The following is a 24936-nucleotide window of genomic DNA, read 5'->3' as shown; positions in this document are numbered from 1 at the left end:
GGCGGGAGAAGGAGGAATCAGTGAAAATAGCTTTATCCGCCTTCCTCCAGTGGGAGGATCCTGTGAGCGGGATCCTGTTCACAGGTCTTCTGGATCTAACCCATCATCTTTTAAACTGTGGCAATTTGACACAAATCACTAAACATTTTCTAAAAATTAAGAAAGCGCAGAAACCTGCCAAAAATTTCATAATGGTAGGTATACTAATGTTTTGCTATAGAATCGATTATAAAATAAGATAGGAAGCAAGAATTTCATAAACTTTACAGTGAAAGTCAAGTGCCATCTACAGTGGTCATTCAACATCTTGTGGGCAGAAAGAAAGAAAGAAAAAAAAGTCCTTCCACTATCTTCCGTTTAAACAATATTTAAGGAACTACGGTTGTATATGAATTGTCTACAAAACCCATCTACTATCTTCACATGAACATTAGTGTACTGTGTTTTAAAAAATAACTAAAATTTTAAACTGCATCTATTAAAGTGCTTGTGTATAATCTTTTTAAAAAAAAAAACACAACAATTAAAATAGGGGAATGTGGGTCACTTGTAAACTTCCATATGAAAGACTGACCAATATGCTAACCATGCAAAATTACTATACATTTTTTTTTGCAGCAAGTTCAGTACAGTCAAACTTAATACTCCCAAAAAAGTATTGAACCATGAATTGAAATTAGCGCCAATGCTAAAAAATATTACGATTCAAATTGCAGTTCATTCAAATTATGCTAAGAAACTGCTCATATACATTCATCTGTAAAAAAATATTTTTAAAGTACATCACACAAGAAGTGTTTGCTTAGTAGTATATCACAATGGACGTAAAATCTGTTCAGCAAAATTAGAATTAAGTAAGGGCCAAGTCTGGAACGCATGCTCCAAGTTGATAACGTCCTTAAAAAGAATAGGTCTTCAAAAATGGTTTGCAAAATTTCCCTTTTAAAATGTTCGTTTTTCTGTTACCAGCACTACTGCACACATGAAATAAGAAAGCTGGCTATTAATTCAAAGGGCTATTTTTAATGGAGTTTAATCACTCTTGAAAAACTCAGACAAGACGTTACCTTTTAGGAACAATCAATACATTTACTAAGAAAATATCTTATAAAAATATTTCTTCTCATAGAACTATTTCAAGATATTAGTGGTTCTAATTCCAAATTTTACCACACATCATCTCATGTTAAGGAGAAATACATATATCAATATAATATTTAGCCAGCTTAAAAAAAGGGGGCTTTACTTGTAGGCAGCACGAACATTTTCCACACAAAAGCCAGAAGCACTTTCTGTGTCCAATAAGCTGACTGTGGTTTTGGTAAGAATAACCCATATCTTTATTATTTAGCCTTTAAAAGACAAAACGAAAAACCCACCAACTTCCCCCCAGCAACCTGAGGGTAGCTCCCAAGTATCTGGAAGCTTGTCTACATATAACCTTTTCACATTAAAACCAGAATCCACAAGTGGTTTAACTCTGGAAAGATACCTTCACCTAATGGGAACTTTGGATCTGAAATATCAACATAGATATACTCTTAATAAACATCTGTTAGAGATTAATAATCTTTCGTATAAAGTAGTAATTAAAAAAAAACCCACCAAACTATTCTCTCCTTGGTGGCTGGTTGCCCAACAACATTTCAACTGAAGCTAGTTAAGACTGTTGTTTTGTATGTCATGTAAAATTGCCACTGAACTGTAGAATATCCAATATCCCCACCCGCAGGTGTCTAAACAGGGTACGTGGAAACAAACGTTATGGTTAAAATGCTAGCTATAAAGGTCCAGGTACCAAAATTCTAGCTCAGGAAAAAACCTGAGATTTTAGTTTCTCTAAGAGGAATGGACATCTTGTGTCAAACAGAGAAACGGACTTTTAACGCAAAAGTGTTGACTCTAAACTATAGAGCTATATAGAGCTATAGACCCTAAATTTATGCTCATCTTAAGTATGCTAGCATTTATGCAAAACTCTGTATGCCAGAAATATTTGCTAACAGACTAAAACCACAGGGAAACACAGCACTAACAGGCTATTTCAAGCCCATCAAAGGCTTTCCTCTACCTGGTCAGTACCAACGAAGTGCAAAATTAATTTTAAAAAACCTTTGGAACTACGGTCCCTACCGCTAAACATTATGCCCCAAACAACTTGTTACAGAATATTATTAAACTTTCAGGAACCGACCATGTACAACTGTGCTAGGTTCACTTTCTTGAACAAAGACAAATTCATATCGAATCCTATAAATATGTGGCTGAAAAGAATAAATGCAATATTCTTTTTATGTTCTACAGCGTCAGAGTCTGAGCTAGAAACACCAGCGGAAAATTCAGGCAAACATTTTGCAAGGCACTAGTTGTTCCTCAGCAGACAAGAGCTTTAGATCTCGTGCTTCTGCCTTTGGTTGTATTGTTTTCTTCGGGCGAATGGGATGCATTTGCCTTATGAGTCTTCTTGTGATGTTCTAGGAAAGTCTTTTTGGCAAACGCTTTCCCGCATTTATTGCATCTGTGCAGAGAGAAATTCTTTGTGACTTTCACTTCAATGCCCACATCAGCCCCTTCGTACTTCTTGCTCGGCGAGTTCGAGGTGACGTCCGGCTTTGCACCAATTTGCTTACTTTCATCCCTCGGAGCGCCTCTTCTCGTCACCTTGTTTAAAACGCAGTCAATGGGTTTTTTCACTGCTCTGATTTCCAAGCTCGCCGTTATCTTGCCAAGGTAACGCGAAGACTTTTTGTGGACCACGGTTATATGTCTGATCACGTCGCGCTTCCGGCGGGTTTCGTAAGGGCAGAGCGGGCACCGGTAAAATTTCACAAAAATGTTATTTCCATCCGTGTGCAACTCGATGTGCTTCGTTAGATTTTGCTTCGACGTAAATTGGCGTTTGCAGAGTTTGCAGTAAAGCTTTTTAAAGTCAAAGCCAACGGAAAGTCTCGGCTTCCTGGGCTTTCGGAGACCACTTGCAATGGACTGATTACTTGACTTAGAATTTTCAGAGCTCGGTTTAACTTTGTTTTTCTTCGTGGGTGGTGCGTTCTTCCTTTCAGTGGAAGAAGATGCATTCTTTCGTTCAGCGGACGATGCATTCTTTCGTTCAGCGGACGATGCATTCTTTCGTTCAGCGGATGATGCATTCTTTCGTTCAGCGATTGATGCGTTCTTTCGTTCAGCGGATGATGCATTCTTCCGTTCAGCAGACGATGCATTCTTTCGTTCAACGGATGATGCATTCTTTCGTTCAGCGGACGATGCATTCTTCCGTTCAGCAGATGATGCATTCTTCCGTTCAGCAGATGATGCATTCTTCCGTTCAGCAGCTGATGCATTCCTTCGTTCAGCAGATGATGCATTCTTTCGTTCAGCGGATGATGAGGCATTCTTTCGTTCGGCGGATGATGAGGCATTCTTTTTCTCAGTCGATGAAGATGCATTCTTCCTTTCATTCGAATGATTTGTTCCCTTTGTTTCATTCTGCGGGGAGCTGATGAGGGGAGGCACTGATTCCACAGATTCTGCTGGTTCCGTTTTCTCTTTCACTTCTGTGCTTACTGCGTTATTGGGCTTCTTCTCTCTTTTAGCATTTTTTGCCGAAAGGGTGATCTTGTGAACAATCTGCATATGCCTTTTGAGCATTACCTGCGAACTGTATTTCCTCTTGCACAAGAGGCATTTGCAGGTGGTTAAGTTGTATTCAGCCTTAAGGGACTTTTGTTTTCGGGTCTTAACAGATTTTTTAGCCGATTCCAAGGACAAAGGTTCCCCAGGCTTTGTAGCTATGTCAGGAGTGATGGAATCCCTTCTCAGTCCCCTGTGAACTTCATCAAAATGCCTCCTTACATTGGCTTTTGTAGCAAAGGATTTATAGCATACAGGACAGCTCCTACCCAGTGTTACAAGAATGTTCTTATTGCGCCCCCTTCCAGATGTCTGATTTGGCCGCCTTTTAATTTCAATAAATTTCTTCAGTTCTTCCATCTTCTTCTTGTGTACTTTTCTAATATGCCGGCGTACACTGCGTCTGGAATGAAATTCTTTTTTACAGAGGCAGCAAATTAACTGGTGACCCAAATCTGGTTTATCACGTTCCAGCTTAGGCTTTGTTGACAGAGATGGTTCTTCTGGAGTCAATATTACCTTGCTAGCAGCAGCAGCCACAGCAACCTCTGCCGTTTCTTCCTGTGAGGGACTAGGAACCGATTTAGGAGGTTCTGCGGTAGTTTCTGGCGTTTCTGCTACAGGAGCTGGTTCGGTGGTGACGTTCATCTCAATGTTCTCAACTGTGCTATCCGCCTTCGAAACATATTGAAAGACAGCATTCCGGTTCGTCTCTATAGGTTCCAAACGGATTATATATTCTTGCTTGTCCACTCTAGGATACATAGCTTCCAGGAGATCGCTTATGGCTTGGCTCTGCTTATCATTTACATCAGGAGAGTCTGTAGATTAAAAAAATAACAACACAATGTTTATATTATATTATTTCACAGGTGTCACGCCCAACAAGAAATCGGGCGGTGGTGGTTGGTGTTCTTTTTTTAAAAAAAATATTTTTTTATTAAATATTTTCTTGGTTTACATCGTGCATTGTCTCTTTTTTCAGGTTGTGGATTAGTTACATATGATGTGAGACATCAAGTGTTGTATACAGTACAGTGATACCTTGGTTTACTCATACCTTGGTTAATTCATTCTGGAGGTCCGGTTGTAAACCAAAACAGGTTGTAACCCAAGGCGCGCTTTCACCAATGGAGCCTCCCCCCCAAAAAAGTGGGTTGTAATCCAAAAAAGGGACACACACTTCAGGGTTTGACGTGGCTGTAATCCAAAACGGTTGTAATCCACAATGGTTGCAAGCCACCCCCATCGTTCTGCCCGGACACTGAGGTCCAGTGCCGAGGGCCTTCTGGCGGTTCCCTCTCTGTGAGAAGCCAAATTACAGGGAACCACGCAGAGGGCCTTCTTGGTAGTGGCACCCGCCCTGTGGAATGCCCTCCCATCAGATGTCAAAGAGAAAAAACAACTACCAGACTTTTAGAAGACATCTGAAGGCAGCCCTGTTTAGGGAAGCTTTTAATGTTTAATAGATTATTGTATTTTAATATTCTGTTGGAAGCTGCCCAGAGTGGCTGGGGAAACCCAGCTAGGTGGGCGGGATATAAATAATAAATTATTATTATTATTATTATTATTATTATTATTATTATTATTATTATTACCAAGGTACCACTGTATGAGAATGGGGAAGAAGACGGGGGAGAAGGGTGGGGTGGTGAAACTTACATTCTCTTATACAGTGTAAGTGTGCAGTTTTGTGTCAGGGTCAACTGGGTAGATTCTCCTTCTACAGTGGTACCTCGGGTTAAGTACTTAATTCGTTCCGGAGGTCCGTTCTTAACCTGAAACTGTTCTTAACCTGAAGCACCACTTTAGCTAATGGGGCCTCCTGCTGCCACCGCACCGCCGGAGCACGATTTCTGTTCTCATCCTGAAGAAAAGTACTTAACCAGAGGTACTATTTCTGGGTTAGCGGAGTCTGTAACCTGAAGCGTATGTAACCTGAAGCGTATGGTAACCCGAGGTACCACTGTACTCATATTCATATTGCTACTTTTGCTTTTCTACTTTTCCAGTGTTGTCTTCTTTTATATTGTTAGCTCCTCAGAAAACGGCGCTGTCTTTTGCCATTGTTACTGCACGGTGACACAGGGCTGTATTTGAGGCTTGCACCAGCAGAATTCTGCTGGCACAACAGGACTATCATTTCCTCTCCTCCACCGCATGCCCTCCAAACCTGCTCCATATGGCCCCCACTGACTCATGGGGGGGCCAGACAAAAGTCTGCCATGCCCACTGAGCTGCAGCATTGGTTGTGGCCCACATTAATGCAGTAGTGCTATGTCAGTAATAAGAAAAATGAAGACACAAAAGCCGGCAGAGAGGAATTGAGAGAGAATTAAGAGCCTCGGACGTGAGGTCTCCAGGCTGAGAGTAGATTGATTGATGGACGATTATTGGGGATTGGAACCGGGAAAGGGGGGGTGGAGTTTGGGAATCCAAAGGGTGTATAATTATAATTTGTTTTGCTTTTATTTTGTTTTGTCATTTGTATGAGAATTGAGGAAATCGTGGAAGGGAATTTAGGTCGACTTTAGAAAAAGGCTTTAAGAATAAGCACGGATGTATAATTATTGATGTTTATAAGGCAAAATTGGTAAAAAAAAAAAGGAAAAGAAGAAAAATGAAGACACACTGTGATGCACAGATACTGCATTCTAGGTTTAGAGATTCACTTGTACCTTGGTTTTCGAACAGCTTAGTTCTCGAACGTTTTGGCTCCCGAACGCCACAAACCCGTGAGTGACTGTTCCGGTTTGCAAACTATTTTTGGAAGAGAAACGTCCAACGGGACTTCCGCGGCTTCCGATTGGCTGCAGGAGCTTCCTGCGGCCAATCAGAAGCTGCATTTTGGTTTCCGAAAGTTTTGAAAGTCGAACGGACTTCCGGAACAGAATCCGTTCGCCTTCCAAGGTACGACTGTACGTTGAACAAGAGACTTGAGAGAACAAAACTTACTGTCATCCATCCGGAGACTTGGAGGACAGTAGAACTTCTTGTGGGTTATTAAATTCGGTAGTCCTCTGAAGAGGCTGCGGCACAATTTACATTCGAAGATAGTGTCCACATCTTTCAGCAAAATATGTTTAAGTTGCTTAGTTCCTGAAACATATAAAAAGAAACATATAAAAAGTTACTACTAGGTGCATTCAAGGCATGATCCAGGTCAGGGGTGTCAAACTCAAATTCATCGGGGGCCGCATCAGCAGTTTGGTTACCCTCAAAGGGCTGGTTGTATCTATAGGACTCAATATGCGCTCAATATAAAAACAAGTGGAGGTTTCCTGAATGCATGTAAAGTGGAGGTTTCCTGTGTAGAACGACCGGCGCCGCTAGAGGGCAGACGTTCTCTGGCTTGCAGGCTGCCGTGCATGCGCTGAAGAGGCGGCTTTCTTGTGTAAAAAAAAAAAAGCGAGAATAATAGGTGAAGGCTGGCGGCCGGCGGCGGTTACACGGGCCACATGACGAGGTCTGACGGGCCGGATTCGGCCCGCGGGCGTTGTGTTTGACACCCGTGATCCAGGTGAAGGTAAGTACTTTAAATGTTCAATTATGTTTATGGGAAAATTAATCAAATGCCAACATCTTTCCCACAGACATCAGTAAGACTAATGGCTACTACCCATAATTACCCCACTGAGTTCCATGAGACTTAGTCGCATGTAAGTGTGTACAGGGTAGCAACCCTTAAGTACTTAGTTTTTGGCCCCTTGGGCTGTGGAGGGCTTGCATGGTGGTCAATAAGAATAAGAATAAGAATTTATTTATTTATACACCGCCCATCTGGCTGGGTTTCCCCAGCCACTCTGGGCGGCTCCCAACTGAATATTAAAAAAACAATACAGTGGTACCTCGGGTTACAGACGCTTCAGGTTACAGACTCCACTAACCCAGAAATAGTACCTCGGGTTAAGAACTTTGCTTCAGGATGAGAACAGAAATCGCGTGGCGGTGGCGCAGCAGAAGTAGGAGGCGCCATTAGCTAAAGTGGTGTCTCAGGTTAAGAACAGGTTCAGGTTAAGAACGGACCTCTGGAACGAATTAAGTTCTTAACCCGAGGTACCACTGCATAGCATTAAATATTAAAAACTTCCCTAAACAGGGCTGCCTTCAGATGTCTTTTAAAGATAGGATAGCTGCTTATTTCCTTTGCAGGGTGGGCGCCACTACCGAGAAGGCCCTCTGCCTGGTTCCCTGTAACCTCACGTCTCGCAATGAGGGAACCGCCAGAAGGCCCTCGGCGCTGGACCTCAGTGCTGAACGATGGGGCTGAACGATGGGGGTGGAGACGCTCCTTAAGATATACAGGACCGAGGCCATTTAGGGCTTTAAAGGTCAGCACCAACACTTTGAATTGTGCTCAGAAACGACTAGTTGTCAGTAACTGGTTAGTAGGCACTGACAAACTTGCACCATGACAGAGAACTGTTCATGTAATAACGACTCGCTAAAAAAAGGCTGGGGGGGGGGAGTCCCTACAGGTGGATCATGAAGGGGTTGCAGAACAATCAGTTTTGTGCAGTGCAAAGTGCATGCTAATAATCTTTTACACTTTTATGCTAATAATCTTTTACACTTTTAGTTGACTCCAGAATTAAAACTGGTTCCTTGTGATCTCAGGGGCGAATCTTAAGGCCAGGGCAGTTTAGTATGCGTACAAGTGGTCCCTCAAACAGCCTGTTTAGGGCTTTAAAGGTCAACATGAGTACTTTAAACTGAGCCTGAAAACCAATGGTACAGCACAGGGTGGATAAAACTGAATAATTTTTTTTATTTTAAAAAATCAGATTTTTAAAATTTAAATCATGTTTTAATTTAAATTGGATTTTTAAAATAAAATGCTTTTGGAGGAAAAATCTTTCTAAAGATAGTTTTCTGTTTAAGTTACATTATATTCCAAAGTCTATTCATCAGGAAATAAGGATTTGTTTTAAGTTTTTCATGTGTGCTAAAACTCAGTCTAAGTTTTTTGTGTTTTTTTTTAAAAAAAGTTTAACCAACATGGATACATATGCTATAATGTTATTGTTTTAGTTAAATTGTTATTAAGGAAATGATTGTTTTTCTCCTTCCAATAAAGTACAGCAGAAAAGTTTTCCAAATATAAACAGTCAACTTATTAAACCTCACAATAATTTCATGATTATCAGTCTATGCATTTCTAATAGTATAACCAAATCAGTAATTTTTGATATAACTGTAAAAACTACTCTGAAAATTTATTATTCCAGAAATAAAAACTTCATCTGGTTGTAAATATTAAAATTATACCAGCAAGAATGAGTCCTTCTATAAAAAAATGATTTAAATCAAATCTTACTGACTAGTGATTTAAATCGATTTAAATCAATTCCATCCTGATACAGCATGTGGTGTGCCCTAAACAATGGCTCACATAAGCAAACTAGTGCTTGCATTCTGAAGCAGTTGAAGTTTCCAAATCATCTATAAAGGCAGCTGTAGAGTGCTCTATAAGAATATGGTCTGGATGTAAAGAGAGCACATTTAACGGGAGATTTGCTTTATTTAGATTAGATAGCTTCTAATTAGCTATCTAATTTAGATTAGATAGTTCACCAACTTTGGCCCTACTAAAAGTCACTCATAGCCACCAGACTCAATATAACTAGCATCAAGTTCAGGAAAATCCCCTAACTTGGTTCTTTCAGCGACTGTGCTATCCAACCCAAGTCAGTTCTACTGGGGCATTTTGACTAGAGCAGGTAGAATAAAGGGACAACACTTTGATCCAAACCTCCTCAAATGACTTCTTTCAGCAGCTTCAAGTGAATGTTAAATAGCATGGGAACCTTAAAGACAAAACTGTAAGATGGAACGGAAATCGTCAAACACCACCTTCTGGGTCCAAACCTCTGGAATGTCCTGGTCCAGAGAGACAGCCCATTGTTGATGGTATTTAAAGCTGTTTAGAGGCCCATCAGAAAAGAATTAGATAATTCCTAACAATATCCCAGCATAAATCATCCAACTGGGTGACTCAAAAACAGGCCAAAGCCAGACGGAAATCAGTTAGACCCTTGAACACAAACTAACAACAATCTTGAGTAATTTATTTCAAACCCTTCAACATCTAGTTACTGAATAATGAATGATACTTTCTATGATGTATTCTTATCCATATATTTCTCTCTCTTTTTTTAACCAAATCTGGACTTCAAGATGATGTAAAGTTCTGTTTAAAAGTGTGAATGTGGGTATGCCTCTCTCAACATGAAACGATATCAGTGTAGAGATCCAACTGATGCTACTAACAGCCTATTATTCCTATTACTCCTGTTCTTCTGTCCCAGCTCCTGCCAACCTAGCACTTCTAAAGCACACCAGTGCAAGTAAATAAATAGGTACCGCTGTGGTGGGAAGGTAAATGGCATTTCCATGCACTTTGGCACTTGTCATGCTGTCCCATTGCACCAGAAGTGGTTTAGTCATGCTGGCCATATGACTCGGGAAGCAGTCTGTGGACAAACACCGGCTCCCTTAGCCTGAAAGTGAGATGAGCACCGCAACCCCGTAGTTGCCTTTGACTGGACTGAACCATCCATGGGTCCTTTACCTTTATTACTCCAATACTGCAAAATTGTATATTTATCACTAGCGTTATTTCTTTCAGATATAAGTTATATAAAATCAAAGTCCATTTCTCCCCAAAACACAAATTTATTTAATATTAAAACATCTACTGAATTAATTTTAATGCCACTTCACAGAAAGCCTTAGTAAGACATTAATGAGGAAGTAAAAACAAACGAACAAAAAGATTGCTTGTTTTCAGCTTAGCCTATTTTACTTAGTATACTGATAAAAACTACGGTTTCAAAAGCAAGGATCATACAATAGCACGACTGTACAATACTTATACTATTTTCACAGGCAAATATAATAGTTAAAATGGTACTAAATGGGCAATAGAATGAGGCTGCAATTCTGTGCAAAACTGTTATTTCGGTGTTTGAAGGGATCATCCAACAACATGCTTGGTATATGGAACATTATTTCCATTTTCAAAAGTTTATTTGCCTAGCACACGATCAGGTATCCAGATTGATCAGGTGTGACCTGGTAAAATATCCTAAAAGCTAAAGACAAACTTGGGCCCACAGAGCATCCCTTTTATAAAAGTTTCAGAGTTCCTTTTCAAAGCACTTCTATTTCTCTTATGTCAAACACCTGAGCAAAAAAGCCATTTGTAGTCCCATAAATTATTGCTGCTGCCATTTGACAGTGCCAGTGCACTAAGTAAATACTTGAGAACATAGACATGTCAGGCCATGGAGCTGACTTGCCATTTAAATTAGATTTACAAGAAAAAGGCTGGGGTGGAGGTGTGTTCAGAGATGAATGAACAAGGATATAGGGCACGGGAAAGCCAAGTGGTGGGCAGTACAAGGCTAAGGTAGTTCAGAAAACACTTTGAGCTCATTGTATTGGAGAAGCAGGAAGTTGCTTTCCTTTTAAAAAGAGCTATACTAGGTACAGGGAGCAAGATATGTGAGGCCATGGAGACAAAAGTAAGAAGAAGCAATAACTACAGATGCTATTCCAGCAAGGAGTGAGAAAGTGGTGTGAGGGGAAACTGAGAAAATACGGTATATACAAGGCTTTAAAACATAGCTGTCAACTTACAGATTTGAAAATAAGGGACCAGCAGCCTCGAAAATAAGGGACCAGCAGCCAATAAGGGGTTTTCCAAGCACAGGTATGTTCAGCTTCTGAGCCCCTCCAAGCCAAAGGCAGAAAGCCCATCCAGCAGACAAAACGAAGCCTCAAGCAGTGATTCCCACAGCGCAGCAACCCGGCAAAGGGGATGCAGCAAGGAAAACCACCGTCACCTCTCCGCTGGGAAGCGCTGAGCAAAGGCGAGTCCCCAGGCAACACAGCCGATTTGATCGGCACAAGGCATGCAAGCTCCACCCCCCCCCAGTCGTTCTTAGACTCCTTATTGGGTGAGCAATGCAGCCAAGCAACACAGTTGGAGCCTCCCTCCTCCCTGGCCGGCTGGCAGGAGAGAGGGAGAGGAGCTGCTTCCTTTGAAACCCAGGAAATTTAAGGGACATCATCAATAAGGGACAGCAGCGGGACACAGTGTTGGGATAAGGGACTTTCCCGCCAAATAAGGGACGGTTGGCAGCTATGCTTTAAAACCAAGAGATTTCTGTTAAAAGATGTGAATTGCGCAATTTCCAACTCACTTAGCTGAAGTGAACCTGGAGTTCTTTAGCCGCTTCTGCATATTTCAAACTAAAATAAGAGTTTGCAATGCACGGACGTTTACTGAAAAGGATGGGAGGCTCTGAACACAGTCAAATTACTACCATCCTCTTTCCAGCTCAAAACATCAGCCTCTCTTGTACTACACAACAGCAGTGCAAGTGTGTTAGTATGCTCAGTGCAATGTGTACGGGTGACTGAAGTACACTCTACTGGAAACAGTAGAATAGATTCCCCCACCATGACTTGTCTTTCAGATTTTAAGCTTCTTGAGGGGAGACATCTTTCACTTTTTGCAGAACTCTGTAAGATGCCCTACACTGATGGCACATACAAATAAGAGGCCTAATAATTATTGCGTTATCAGGGAAATAAGTATGGCAGTCCTAAAAAGAGGTATAAATGATGCACATGACAACACATATGACTGGGAGTGGCTGCCGAGACCATATTACACCGGTGCTGAATGACCTACATTGGTTCCCAGTATGCTTCCGAGCACAATTCAAAGTGTTGGTGCTGACCTTTAAAGTCCTAAACGGCCTCGGGCCAGTATAACTGAAGGAGCATCTCCACCCCCCTGAGGTCCAGCTCCGAGGGCCTTCTGGCAGTTCCCTCACTGCGAGAAGTGAGGTTACAGGGAACCAGGCAGAGGGCCTTCTTGGTAGTGGCACCCGCCCTGTGGAACGCCCTCCCACCAGATGTCATATATATATATGAAAATGAAAACTATATATGAAAATGAAAAATGGGTCGGTATTTCCATGGAATCGCCTGTTACTTTACTTTTTTCATTTTCCTCTACTAGTATTTCCTTTTTCTAAGTTTTATTTCAGATATCATTCCAAAGTATGTTCTGTAAAGCTTAACTGTGTTGTTCTTGTTTTACGTTATCTAAATTGATTCTAAGTAGCCAGGAAACATGTTTGAGAAAACACAGCTTGGCTTAATGTCTGAATTAAGATACCAAACATGCTCTGCTGCTCCTCTTTTGGAACCCAGATACAGCTAAATTCGGAAGTTTTGAGTAGACTGAAAATGAAAAGAAAAAACAGTTCTAAATCACTGTTTGCCTGATTGTTAGGAAGCTTGACCCATGGTTATTACAACAGTGATGTTTGAACTTAAGATGATGATGATGATTAGATAGATAGATAGATAGATAGATATAGATAGATAGAGATGATAGATAGATAGATAGATAGATAGATAGATGATAGATATAGATAGATGATAGATAGATAGATAGATAGATAGATAGATAGATAGATAGATAGATGATAGATATAGATAGATGATAGATAGATAGATAGATAGATAGATAGATGATAGATATAGATAGATGATGATAGATAGATAGATAGATAGATAGATAGATAGATAGATAGATGATAGATATAGATAGATGATAGATAGATAGATAGATGATAGACAGATAGATATAGATTGCTGTTTCTTCTTTATAGCTTTCATTACCTGGCCCTTACCTGCCCCATTCCACAGTAGAGTATAATTATTCTAACTGGAAGGAAGCAGGGGCTGGATAGAAACTTATAGAAGTCCAGTACTATCTTACCAACCATTTTGAACACAGTATTATTATCTTATTCTGGGTATTTCTATACTGCCTTGCAACTAAATTATCACTTAGGTTTACATATGAAAGGAATTAGTATAAAACAATAAAACAGTGAAGATAAAAACTGCTAACAATTAAAACACTGAAAGGTAGAAATACAAGTAGCATAAAACAATAAACACCTAAAAAAAAACCACCTTAAATGACTAGGTAAAGGTAAAGGACCCCTGGACTGTTAAGTCCAGTTGAAGGCAACTATGGGGCTGCGGTGTTCATCTCACTTTCAGGCTGAGGGAGCCGTCATTTGTCCACAGACAGCTTTCCAGGTCATGTGGCCAGTGTGACTAAACCGCTTGGTGCAACAGAACACCGTGACAGAAACCAGAGTGTATGGAAATGACGTTTAGCTTCCCACCACAGCGGTACCTATTTATCTATTTGCACTTTGACGTGCTTTCTGACTGCTAGGTTGGCAGGAGCTGAGACAGAGCAATGGGAGCTCACTCCGTCGCGTGGATAAGAACTACCAACCTTCTGATCCACAAGCCCAAGAGACTCAGTGGTTTAGACCACAGCGCCACCCGCTCCCATAAATGACTATAGTTAGCAACACACACATATCCATTCAATTGCTATCCTAACGTAGTATGCCTTTCCATCTTATAGTATTTTATTGTTATAGTGGTGTTTTAGTGGTTTTTCCCTACGGCACAAGCTGTCACTGATGTGTTGTTTTTACCTGTATGGGCCTATGGCCGTAATAAATGAAATGTAAATGTAAAATGCTATCCTAACTAGAAAAGACAATCCAAATAGAAACAATATACTACAATCCTGCTTGAGAACGCCAACGACAATCCTTACTCCTTTTTTCAGAAAGCAACAAGACCACATTGGACATCATCATCATTTTTAATCTTTAACAAAGATCAAAAATACATTAAAATGTCATACATTAAAAACTTCCCTGAACATTCAACCTAAGCCCAAAATTTCTAAGGTCACAAAGGAGAAATTCCAAATTTCTGCAGACAGAGCAAAGAAATGCTTCTTCCCTACAACAAATAAGCATATGCAATTTACTAAAAGATATGGCAAAAGCCACTAATTTAGATGATTTTACAAATGGAGTGGCAAGATTAACGTTAGAGTAGATTTATAGTTATTAGTTTTCCGTACCTAAATTTATTTATTTATATTTTATTAAAATATTTATATGCTTTTTATATGGGCATCTCAAGGCAGTCAATAACAACATCATACATAATTATTATACAGTAAAATAAACAATCAAGCATCATTTTTATTTCATAACAGCTGTCACTCGTTGCCATCAAAAGCAATGATTTAAAAAAGTTTACTGCATGCTTCAGAACTACACTGCTATTGTAAACACATCATTTGTGGTGTACATTTTCCCAAAGGGGTTTTCAAAATTTGAAATGCTACAGTCTCAGCTACGATGTATACAGTAAAGGCGTACCTTGGAAGTCAAACAAAGTCCATTCGATTTACAAAACGTTCAGAAACCATAGTGTGGATTCTGATTGGTTGCAGGAAGCTCCTGCAGCCAATCACCAGTCGCGGAAGGCCCGTCGGACGTTCAGCTTCCAAAAATAATTCACAAACCAGAACAGTCACTTCTGGGTTTGTGGCATTCGGGAGCCAAAACATTCGAGAACTAAGCTGTTCAAAAACCAAGGTACGACTGTACAACCAAAGAACATTACAACAGAAGATTTAAAAAGCTGAAATGACAACAACAACACCCTGTCTGATCAACATTCACCGCAGGACACCAGCAAAGGCCAGGAGGTACTAGAAGCATCTGACTGACTACTTACTGTTGGTAATAGAATAGCAGAGTCGGTGAATCTTGGTTAGACCTATTTATTCATTTAGAAATTCTCCAAGTCCTCATCTTAAAATAGGAACCCAAGGTGGTATACTTACAATCAAATATCAATACAATAATTAAAACAAGCAATTCTTAAAACATTGGGTAGCATCCAGCTGAACTTTCCTCAGCGCCAACCCACCAAAATTAATGGACTAAAGTTAGTCATGCGCATTACAGTGGTACCTCGGGTTAAGTACTTAATTCGTTCCAGAGGTCCGTTCTTAACCTGAAACTGTTCTTAAACTGAAGCACCACTAATGGGGCCTCCTGCTGCTGCCGCGCCACTGGAGCACGATTTCTGTTCTTATCCTGAAGCAAAGTTCTTAACCTGAAGGACTATTTCTGGGTTAGTAGAGTCTGTAACCTGAAGCGTATGTAACCTGAAGCGTATGTAACCCAGGGTACCACTGTAATTTCAGTGGGTTGTATCCAGGGATATCAGTGTGAACATGAACTAACTTGCATGGGCACAGGAGAACTTTACTTCTTTCTCCTTCCACCCTCACCCCTAAAACTGCTCCAGAGAGTTGGGGGGAACCCCCAGAGCAGATTTTGGAGGTGGAGGAGGGAGAGAAGAAGTTCCATATTGCCTGCGGAAGTAGGCTTGCATGTGCAATTATTTTGTTGGTTACAACCCTGCGGTTCTACTGTGAATATGACTAATGTTGGATACAACCCAAAATCTAATCCATGAAAATCCAAGAGTGCCATTTTTCTCAAAACGTGAAATAATGATTTTAGATTGTTCATTAGATGTTATTTACGCCACCACTGAAGCATTCCAAACCTTCAAGGCAAAATAATATATATAAAAAGAACCTACTCGTACCTGATCGAAAACATTCAATAATTTGCTGAATGCCGGATTTTGATGTCTGAAGAGGCTGCTGCAATAAAGGATGATCTCCAGGTTCCAGTATATGCACTGCAAAATAGTCACAATAAATAGTAAATAAAAGAGCTTAAGGTACATGCCCACACATAAATGTTAACTGCACTGAGGCTGTTCTATTAAAGTTCTATTAAAACATTGCAATATAGTCTGGATATAAAAAATGACAAATATGTAGGGTTTTTTATTGCTATTTCCAAAACAGCTGTAATGTCTGTGACTGTCTCAGTTAAGCTCAAAAAAGCATATTCACACACAAATAGAGATACAGTGGTACCTAGGTTCTCGAATGAAATCCATTCTGGAAGTCCGTTCAGCTTCCGAAACGTTCGAAAACCGAGGCGCGACTTCCCATTGGTTGCAAGAGCTTCTTGCCCTCAGGGGAAGCCACGTTGCACGTTCAGGTTCCAAAAACCTTTGAAAATGGAAGCATTTACTTCCGGGTTTTCGGCGTTCGGGAACCGAAATGTACGACAATGGAGGCATTCGGGAATGAGGTTCCACTGTATATATACAGCTTATCTAGAAAGCAGTTACCACTATAAATGACAAATAACATTTTTGAAAGATAGAATACGCGTCATTGCTAGAAATAATTGCCATAAGGTTTTACCAATGTTGTCTAGCAATTCCTACACTCATGTACCTATATTCATATTAGGATTATGTTTGCTGCTCAGTTGCATTAATCTCAATTTAAGGAATGAGTTATGCTAGTGTTTGTTAACTCTGTTGAGTCAGTCAAGACGCAACTGGGCATCTTTGCAAGAACATTTATTTCAATCACAGCTTTTTATCTGTAAAGATTCCTAACAGACATGTCACCCGATTAAAGAAATCTGAGATGATTAGCCATAGACGGTATAGTCAAGTAATCATCTGATCAATTAATTTTACATAGGTAACAACCCTATTCTGAAGCAACTTACTTTCTTTGGGTTGTACCCACTTAAGTCATGAGTTGACATTAATGGGCTTAAATTATTAAAATCCATTTATTTCAAAAGTTTACTCCAAGTGTGACTTAATAGGATAAAACCCTTTGTTTTTAGATGATACATACAGTATATGCATTATAGTAAAGGTAAAGGGACCCCTGACCATTAGGTCCAGTCGTGGCCGCCTCTGGGGTTGCGGCGCTCATCTCGCTTTATTGGCCGAGGGAGCCGGCGTACAGGTTCCGGGTCATGTGGCCAGCATGACTAAGCCACTTCTGGCAAACCAGAGCAGCGCACGGAAACGCCGTTTACCTTCCCGCTGGAGCGGTACCTATTTATCTACTTGCACTTTGACGTGCTTTCGAACTGCTAGGTTGGCAGGAGCAGGGACCGAGCAACGGGAGCTCACCCCGTCGCGGGGATTTGAACCGCCGACCTTCTGATCGGCAAGCCCTAGGCTCTGTGGTTTAACCCACAGCGCCACCCGTGTCCCATATGCATTATACCAAGGATCAATTTAAAAAGACACTCCAACTATATGCGAGAAAAGGGGGAACACACTTTTCTCCATCTTAAGATGGTACTTGCCACCTGCACTTGTTAGAAGTATTTCTTAAATATACATAGAAGCAGACCTCTATTTATGTGGCTGTGCATATTTAGTCAATTAAAATATTTTTATACCTGCCTACTCAAGCTCAGATAAGTAGGTTAGTAGGTATCCTATCTTAAGTTGAAGCATGTACTAATGTGTATATTTCTCTTCATTTTCTCGTTTCAAGTGTTTTTAGGTTACAAGCCATTTTTTTAAGCTCATGTGGTTATTGCAGCAACGTGCCAACATCAGAATATTTGTATATATTTATATCAAGCTATTTGTACGCTGAATAAATTTTGTTTTGCAGGCCTTGGAAACATACTTTCCAAAAATGTTTATTCCCTGCCTTCTCCCTCAACCCAGTCTACAAGAAGGAAACACAGATGTAAGAAGTACTCCATCAAAACCCAACCATTTTTATAATACTGGCAATACAACAATATTTGAAGATGTCCTAATTCCATTACGGCAGCATAATATAGGCTATCTTTTCCCGACAGCGTCTTGCTGCATTTATTTATTTATTTTTTAAAGAAAGGTAGATTACTAAAGCACTATTACCTGGTTCACAGCAGCCATGGTGATGGTGGTCAGTCTGACAACACTTGTCCCTTAGAGGCATTTTCTACATCAACGCCCTACTTTCCTTCTACATCTAGTAGCTCGTTTCTGCTAAAATAAGCAAATTTTCTATCATTTACCAAGGAAAATAAGGTTCTGCGGTGTTACATGACTTCCCTGTAAAAACCACTGATCTAAGAACGAGCGGTGAATATTGAACATGTATACAAAGAGCAATTCCACATATGAAAAAATGAAATCTTCTCAACTCCGCCATTGCTACGACATGGATACATGGATAAATTTTGTTTTAGAAATAGCTATTGCAATTAGAGGCAGCTTAAGTTGCATCAAACGGACTTGGAAACGAGGCAAGTCATTCCCTCCCCAAATCAGGAAAGTTCTTCACTCCTTTTCAGCGCTAATTCAAATTAGCTGATCTAAGCCCTGTAAACCCACAAATACCTTTTGTCCCACCTCAATCCCCAACCCTACTTATTCCTTCTCTCTAATCCCCCGTTGTTAGAAGAAGAAGAAGAAGAAGAAGAGTTTGGATTTGATATCCCGCCTTTCACTCCCCTTCAGGAGTCTCAAAGCGGCTAACATTCTCCTTTCCCTTCCTCCCCCACAACAAACACTCTGTGAGGTGAGTGGGGCTGAGAGACTTCAGAGAAGTGTGACTAGCCCAAAGTCACCCAGCTAGTCTAGAATGTGGAGGAGTGGAGACGCGAACCCGGTTCACCAGATTACGAGTCCACCGCTCTTAACCACTACACCACACTGGCTCTCTACACCACACTGGCTCACTGGTGGTTATGTTTGAACCACCCTGTGATGAAGCAGGGCATACTAGTAGTTACCTGGCTGGTTAGCCAGGTATACTGATCCATGAACAGCAAATAGCTATGGGATGTGTAAAGGGGGAAAGTTTCTCCAGTGCAGCAGTCTCTGGGAAATGTCGTTTTCCTGAAAAGCACTCCCCCTGGCTATTTGCTACTTTCCAGCTGGGAAAGGGCGCTGAAACAGCAATTATTGACTTGGCTTGGATTTTAACCCAAAAGGGAGAATAATTCTCCTGGATTTTTTCAGCCGAGCGTTAGAAGCCTATAAAATGCACATCGGAGTAACCAAAATAACAGTTTTGCTCAGCTCTATTTACAAACATTTTGTAATGCGAACTGACATTCACAAAGGATTTTATTTATCGGAGTGAAATAATTTACAGGAGGACAGATGATGGCCAAAAAAAGGGCTGTTTGTGGTTTTCAGCACTCCACCAGCATCCAATCAAAACAGGAGAGGCGGGAACAGCAGTGAGTTTTAAAAACTTCAGAAATACACTACTTTAGAGTAAAGCATATCTACGAGCTTATGGAGTGCCTTTACCAATCCAGTATTTTTTATGCAACTTGTTCCTAAGTATCCTCCAATACAGATTTCCAATGGCATGCATCCAGTCACATCACTGCCAACTTCTAAGCCACTGGTCTCCTTTGCAGCCTCACACATATTTGAGGCTACATACATAGAACTGCTGAACTTTGGACAGGTTCCCTCACGCTGCAATTGAAGGAGTTAAGAGCACTACAAAATGTCATTCTCTAAAATGGTCCAGCTGTTTGCAGATAAAGTATATGATGCTTGCTCCTTCGTAACAGCATAACATTTAATTCTGTTTCTACGTGTACACACACCACATTGATGGCTTTATGTTTTGCAGCGGTCTATAAATTGGTTTAATAATCGTGAACCACAAGAGCTCCTTCCGGAGTAACCATTGCAGGCCATGCCTTAACACATTTACTTTCCATTCAAAGGAAAAGTACTGGTACTATGTTGTCCAGTTATACCAGCTCTTACTCTATTCCCAACATAACAATGGAAAGCGTAATGTCGATGAACAATAGGTTCAAAGATGCTCTCAAGGCAAATCTTAAAAAAATGTAGTATAAACACCGACAACTGGAAAACACTGGCCTGCGAGTGCTCCAACTGGCCTCTGCTAAAAGCGTCATGGAGTTTGAAGACACTCGAACTCAAAATGAAAGGGAGAAATGTGTAAAGAGGAAAGCACGCTTGGCAAATCCTCATCGTCATCAACTCCTGCCCTTCCACACTGTGGAAGGATGTGCGGATCCAGAATTGGCCTCCACAGTCACCTACGGACACACTGTTAAGACCATATTCATGGAAGACAATCTTACTCGGCTACAAGTGATCACCAAAGAAGACGAATCATGGCAAGATCTACACACAACTCAATCCAAGCATGTTTACTCAATGGTAAGTCTCTTTCCCCCCAATGGGACTCACTTCCAAAAAAAGAATATGAAGGATTGCAGCACCAGAATCTAAATAAATGATCAAGCTTTGTGTCCTTGACGAAGACTATCTCATCTCCATGTCTGTATGCAGTGCATGTGGACCAGTGTTAGAAACTTAAATATATCAGCTAGGCACCAAACGGCTCCTTAAACCAGATATGCATTATAACATGTAATATGTCAAATGTACCCAGTCACAGTAACACAACATCCCAGAATACTATTTCTATCACTTTTCACCAGCACCTGTTGCTTCCCCATGGGCTGGGAAATGTGTTTAATTGTTGGCAACTACAACTGTATTTGAAAATGAACATTTCTCTGCACAAATATCTCCATCAAAAAAGTCATGCTACCTCTTACATACCAAACTTGACACCTCCTCTCTCCCTTCCTCTCCATATATGCAGCAAAACACTCCCTTAACAACTTAAGCGAGAGAATTTTAGAACTATCTACAGAACTCATTTTGTTGTCTCACTTTCTGTGGCTTGTTTTTATGCACACTGCTTATAAATGAAAATAATTAAGCAGTATATAAATGTCATAAGTAAATAACAAACCTATTTTTATTGTCAGGAATCAATCCTGCTGTGTAAAGACAGACAAATGACCACATATGGTCTACTGCAACTGAGGAGTCAAAACCAGTCCCTTCCTACCTGACAAGTCAAACCATGCAGTTCCACCTCCCCAATCTCACATTCACCATAAATGAGGGATCAAGAACTTGATCCAAACCTATTCCCGAGCTAGGCACTCCGTTGCCCTCCAGTTGTCAAATATAAACCAAAATAAGATGTGTCCTGCGAACGCAGCTTCAAACATGTGATGATGCAAAGGAGATCAGCGCCACAGAAGTCAGCAATGCTGCACCTGTAAATGTCCTGTTGCTGGAGGATATGTAGGATCAATCTGTTGGCCCTATGGCAAGAGATGTTGCAGGCTGGCATATGGGGAAGAGGGGGCAGTGCACTGGCCCACTATCCTTGGCCAAATCCTTAGAGTGTCCTTAGAGTGTGAAAATCCTTAGAGTGTGAAAAGTCATGACTATCTAGGGGAAGACTTTGGTAATACAGTGCTGTAGCTATGCAAGAGCTAGCCAAGGTTTTTGCCCTGGGTGAAGCCTAGAAGGGAGCCACTGAGGCTCCCAGCCTCTCTCTCTCTCTCTCTCTCTCTCTCTCTCTCTCTCTCTCTCTCTTTGTGTGTGTGTGTTTACACGGCAGTGTTAGAAACTGAGATGTGAAAGCCAGGAGCTAAACTTAAACCTAAGAACAATACAAAGCTGAAAATGAATGAACAGCAGCTAAAATATTATGTTCATTTTTCACATGGTCTAGTCCTTTCCCTGCCTACCCCCCTAATATTCTTAAGAGGATTTCTTCTCCACTCTTCAGAGAGTAGCTGGAAGTGGGAAGGCAGAAAAAGGTTCTCCTTTCCTTCCACTCCACACTTTTAATCTGAAATCTTAGGCGCTGTACTGCGCCCAGAGCTCAAAAACTGCTCGTGTTGGTAAAATTTCCTGTCACAAAATCCGCCTGGAACAGTGGGAGTTTCGAACACCAGCGCCCACAAATGTGTGTGAGGGGTGGTGCCAAACTGGGTCTTTAACCCTTGTGAAGTAACGCCTAGTTTTGCCCCTGGGTAATATAGTACTGTGAGTGTGGCTGAAATTTGGCACACACACACACACACCCCCCCCCAATGTTAATTTGACAATAATTCATAAAGGGGGGAGGGGGGAACCCCAAAACTGTATACTTTAAAAGGTTGTTACTGTACTTCACCAGATCCTAACCTATTACAGGATTTGTAAGAATACTGGGGTTTTCCCCCTTCCCATCTTTATTTTCCCTTCTACCCAGGTTCTGATTCTCTTTTTCCTTTTCTCTCGTTTACTTACATCTCACAACGTTTAGTGTACATATAATCATGCACTTTTTGAACTTTCAAGTACTATGTTTTTTAAAATTGACAAAAACTCAATTTGGTACGGTTGCTTTTTAACCGATCTTCTCAGTAGGTACCCACATAAATATAAGATATTATAATAATAATCATCATCATCCTTCGGCTCAGCGCCCTGTGATGTGGAACCGCCTGACACTGCCCTAAATCTGGCGCTGGGCTGATCCATGCCACACACAGGAATGCCAACCCAGACCATGCCAACCATTACGACCTGGCCACCCACCCACCCCCTTCCACCCCATCACTAGCTTTTCCATCAGTGATGAAGGAACAAAACAACAACAAGCATTCCAATACAGAACCCACATTCCCAAACACACACACACACACACACACACACACACCTCTCCCTCTCTGGCACTCATCCCCCTCCACACAAGTTCCCTCTCCCCCAACACACCACCTACGCCCAGGTTACCAACTCCTCGCGCGCTCTTCCGGGCCACCTGTCACACGGGTCGCCCGCCTCACACAACCCAGCATCGGCGCGTCAGGGGAGGGGGCGGGCACGCGCGCGTTCACCCACACACGCTAGCCAAACCAACCAACACGCATCGCCTCCGTGTTTTCCGCGGCGGGCGAGGGTGCCCGTGACGGAGGGAAGGCGGAGAGGGGACTTTCAGCGGCGACCACACTTACGGGAAAGGCTCCTGCGGGAGACGCCAGCCCGGCCCGAGCGAGGCGCGTGGGGTGCCTGCCGGGCGGGCAGCGGCTGGGCGTGAGAGAAGCCCCTCTTCGCCTGCCCGCCACCGGCCGGCGGGACGCGCGCGGGAGGCAGAGAGGGAGGAAGGAAGAAGGAGCCCCTGGGCTGCTCCGAGGAGGCGCAGGCAGCAGGTGACAGCGAGCAGGGCGCCCGGAGAGGAGGCTCCGCGGAGGCGGGCGCGGGGGACCCTGCCACCGCCGACGATGCGGGGCCCGGCGGGGAAGGGCAGTGCGCTGTTGTCGCCGCGCCCCGACGCGAACTCGCCGTCGCCTGTCCCGCCCAAGCGGCCCCGCGACGCGACCCCGGAGCCGGATGGGCGCAAGGGCAGGAAGTGACTGCGGCCGCGGCAGGCCCGGGGCAGCGCACGGCGCATGCGCCGCACCCGGCTTTTTCCCTCCTCTCCGCCCCCTTCCCAGCCTCCTCGCTCCTCTCTCCCGCTCGCGCTCTCCTCCAACAAGAGCCCCGAGCGCGCAGGTGGCTGTTGTGCTCCGCGGGGTTCCCGCCCGACGGCGACCAAAGTTGGCGGCGGGGGCAAAGTTGGGCGCGCGGCGGCGGGGTCCCCTGCGCGCGCCTCCTCTCCAACATGCGCCTCAGCCAATCAAAGAAAGGCACCTCGAGGCCCGCCGGGGCAAGAAAGGGCTCCTTGCCTTTTCCCCCCTCTCTCTCTCTCTCCCAGGAGGCTCCGGCTGCGCTTGGCTCGCTTGCGCCCTTTGGAGCCACCGTGGCGCGCGCCTTGGTGCCAGGGCGCACGGCTTGGCGAAGGGCGGTGGAGCCGCCGCCGCGCCTGCCTTCCTGCTTGCTTTTCCGCGACGCCAGCGAGCTCGGCGTGGCACTCCGACCCGCGTTTAGAAAGTGGCTGAGCGAGGGAAATGCTACGGTTGCGGCGCTTGGGTACGCCTGGCGCCCTGGAGCAGCCACCTCGCCATGGTTTTTACGCACTCGCAGAGGCGCGCAGGGCGAAGGGAGTCGAGCGCGCGAGGGGAAGAGAAAAGTTCCTCCACGGCGCAGCTCCCTCGGAGGCGAAGCATCGGGTTCTCCGGGCGCCCTGTTTTCTCTAGTGGGAAAAAAGGCTCCATCCGTGGCGCAACGGTCGCTTCTTCCGTGCCATTGCCGGCTTGCCTTACTCGGGTTTCGCGACAGGCGCATCTTAGCAGGCTTTTAAAATCCCGCCGGCCGATCGACTTCGCGTGCCCGGTCTAAATTCTCTTTTAAAAGTTTTACCTAGCAATCCAGCCGCCACGTCTGTGTTTACAAAAAAAAATAAAACGCCGGTTGTGGCTGGTTATACCGGTGCGCGGGGAACCCTAATGGCGAGGGACTTGTAGATTCTGTGCACATGCAGAAAAAAGCATAATTCTGAGAACCTCTGTCTTTCATTCACAAAATTGAAGTGTTTTTAATGTTTTGACCGCAAAGATAAAGTGGAGCAGGCAACTCCGTAGCTGGATGAGGGGACAGTGAAATATCCAAGCAGGCAAGGCTTTCGTTGCTATGCACCGAAGCAGAATGGGCTGTAGAAATTTATGCTGTTTGCATAATTTATACAGATATTCTGCGCTTCTTTGGCGCAGATGTTTGAGATCCTGCCTCGCTAGTTTTACAGTAACAGAG

The 24936-nt window shown here is 42.7% G+C and overlaps 1 protein-coding gene across 4 annotated transcripts; it reads right to left on the bottom strand.

Annotated features, from left to right (window-relative positions):
• Positions 1-508: 508 nt before the first annotated feature.
• On the bottom strand, positions 509-23905 carry ZNF800 (zinc finger protein 800). Of its 4 annotated transcripts, none has more exons than XM_053405285.1 (6): positions 23262-23905; positions 18328-18438; positions 16168-16263; positions 6589-6732; positions 3389-4451; positions 509-3313 (listed from the first exon to the last, which is right to left on the bottom strand). In XM_053405285.1, the coding sequence occupies exons 2-6, from the start codon at positions 18386-18388 to the stop codon at positions 2374-2376; spliced, it is 2304 nt and encodes a 767-aa protein (XP_053261260.1). In that variant the 5' UTR covers positions 18389-18438; positions 23262-23905; the 3' UTR covers positions 509-2373. The 4 variants fall into 4 exon arrangements, with proteins under 4 accessions (XP_053261260.1, XP_053261261.1, XP_053261258.1 ...); XM_053405286.1 differs by having other exon boundaries at positions 509-3241; XM_053405283.1 differs by having other exon boundaries at positions 509-4451.
• Between the last annotated feature and the right edge of the window lie 1031 nt (positions 23906-24936).

This window comes from Podarcis raffonei, chromosome 10 (assembly GCF_027172205.1).
Source record: "Podarcis raffonei isolate rPodRaf1 chromosome 10, rPodRaf1.pri, whole genome shotgun sequence".
In the NCBI taxonomy this organism is placed as follows: domain Eukaryota; kingdom Metazoa; phylum Chordata; class Lepidosauria; order Squamata; family Lacertidae; genus Podarcis; species Podarcis raffonei.
Note: the sequence above shows the minus strand (reverse complement) of the source record. Positions and strands in the feature narration are given on the sequence as shown.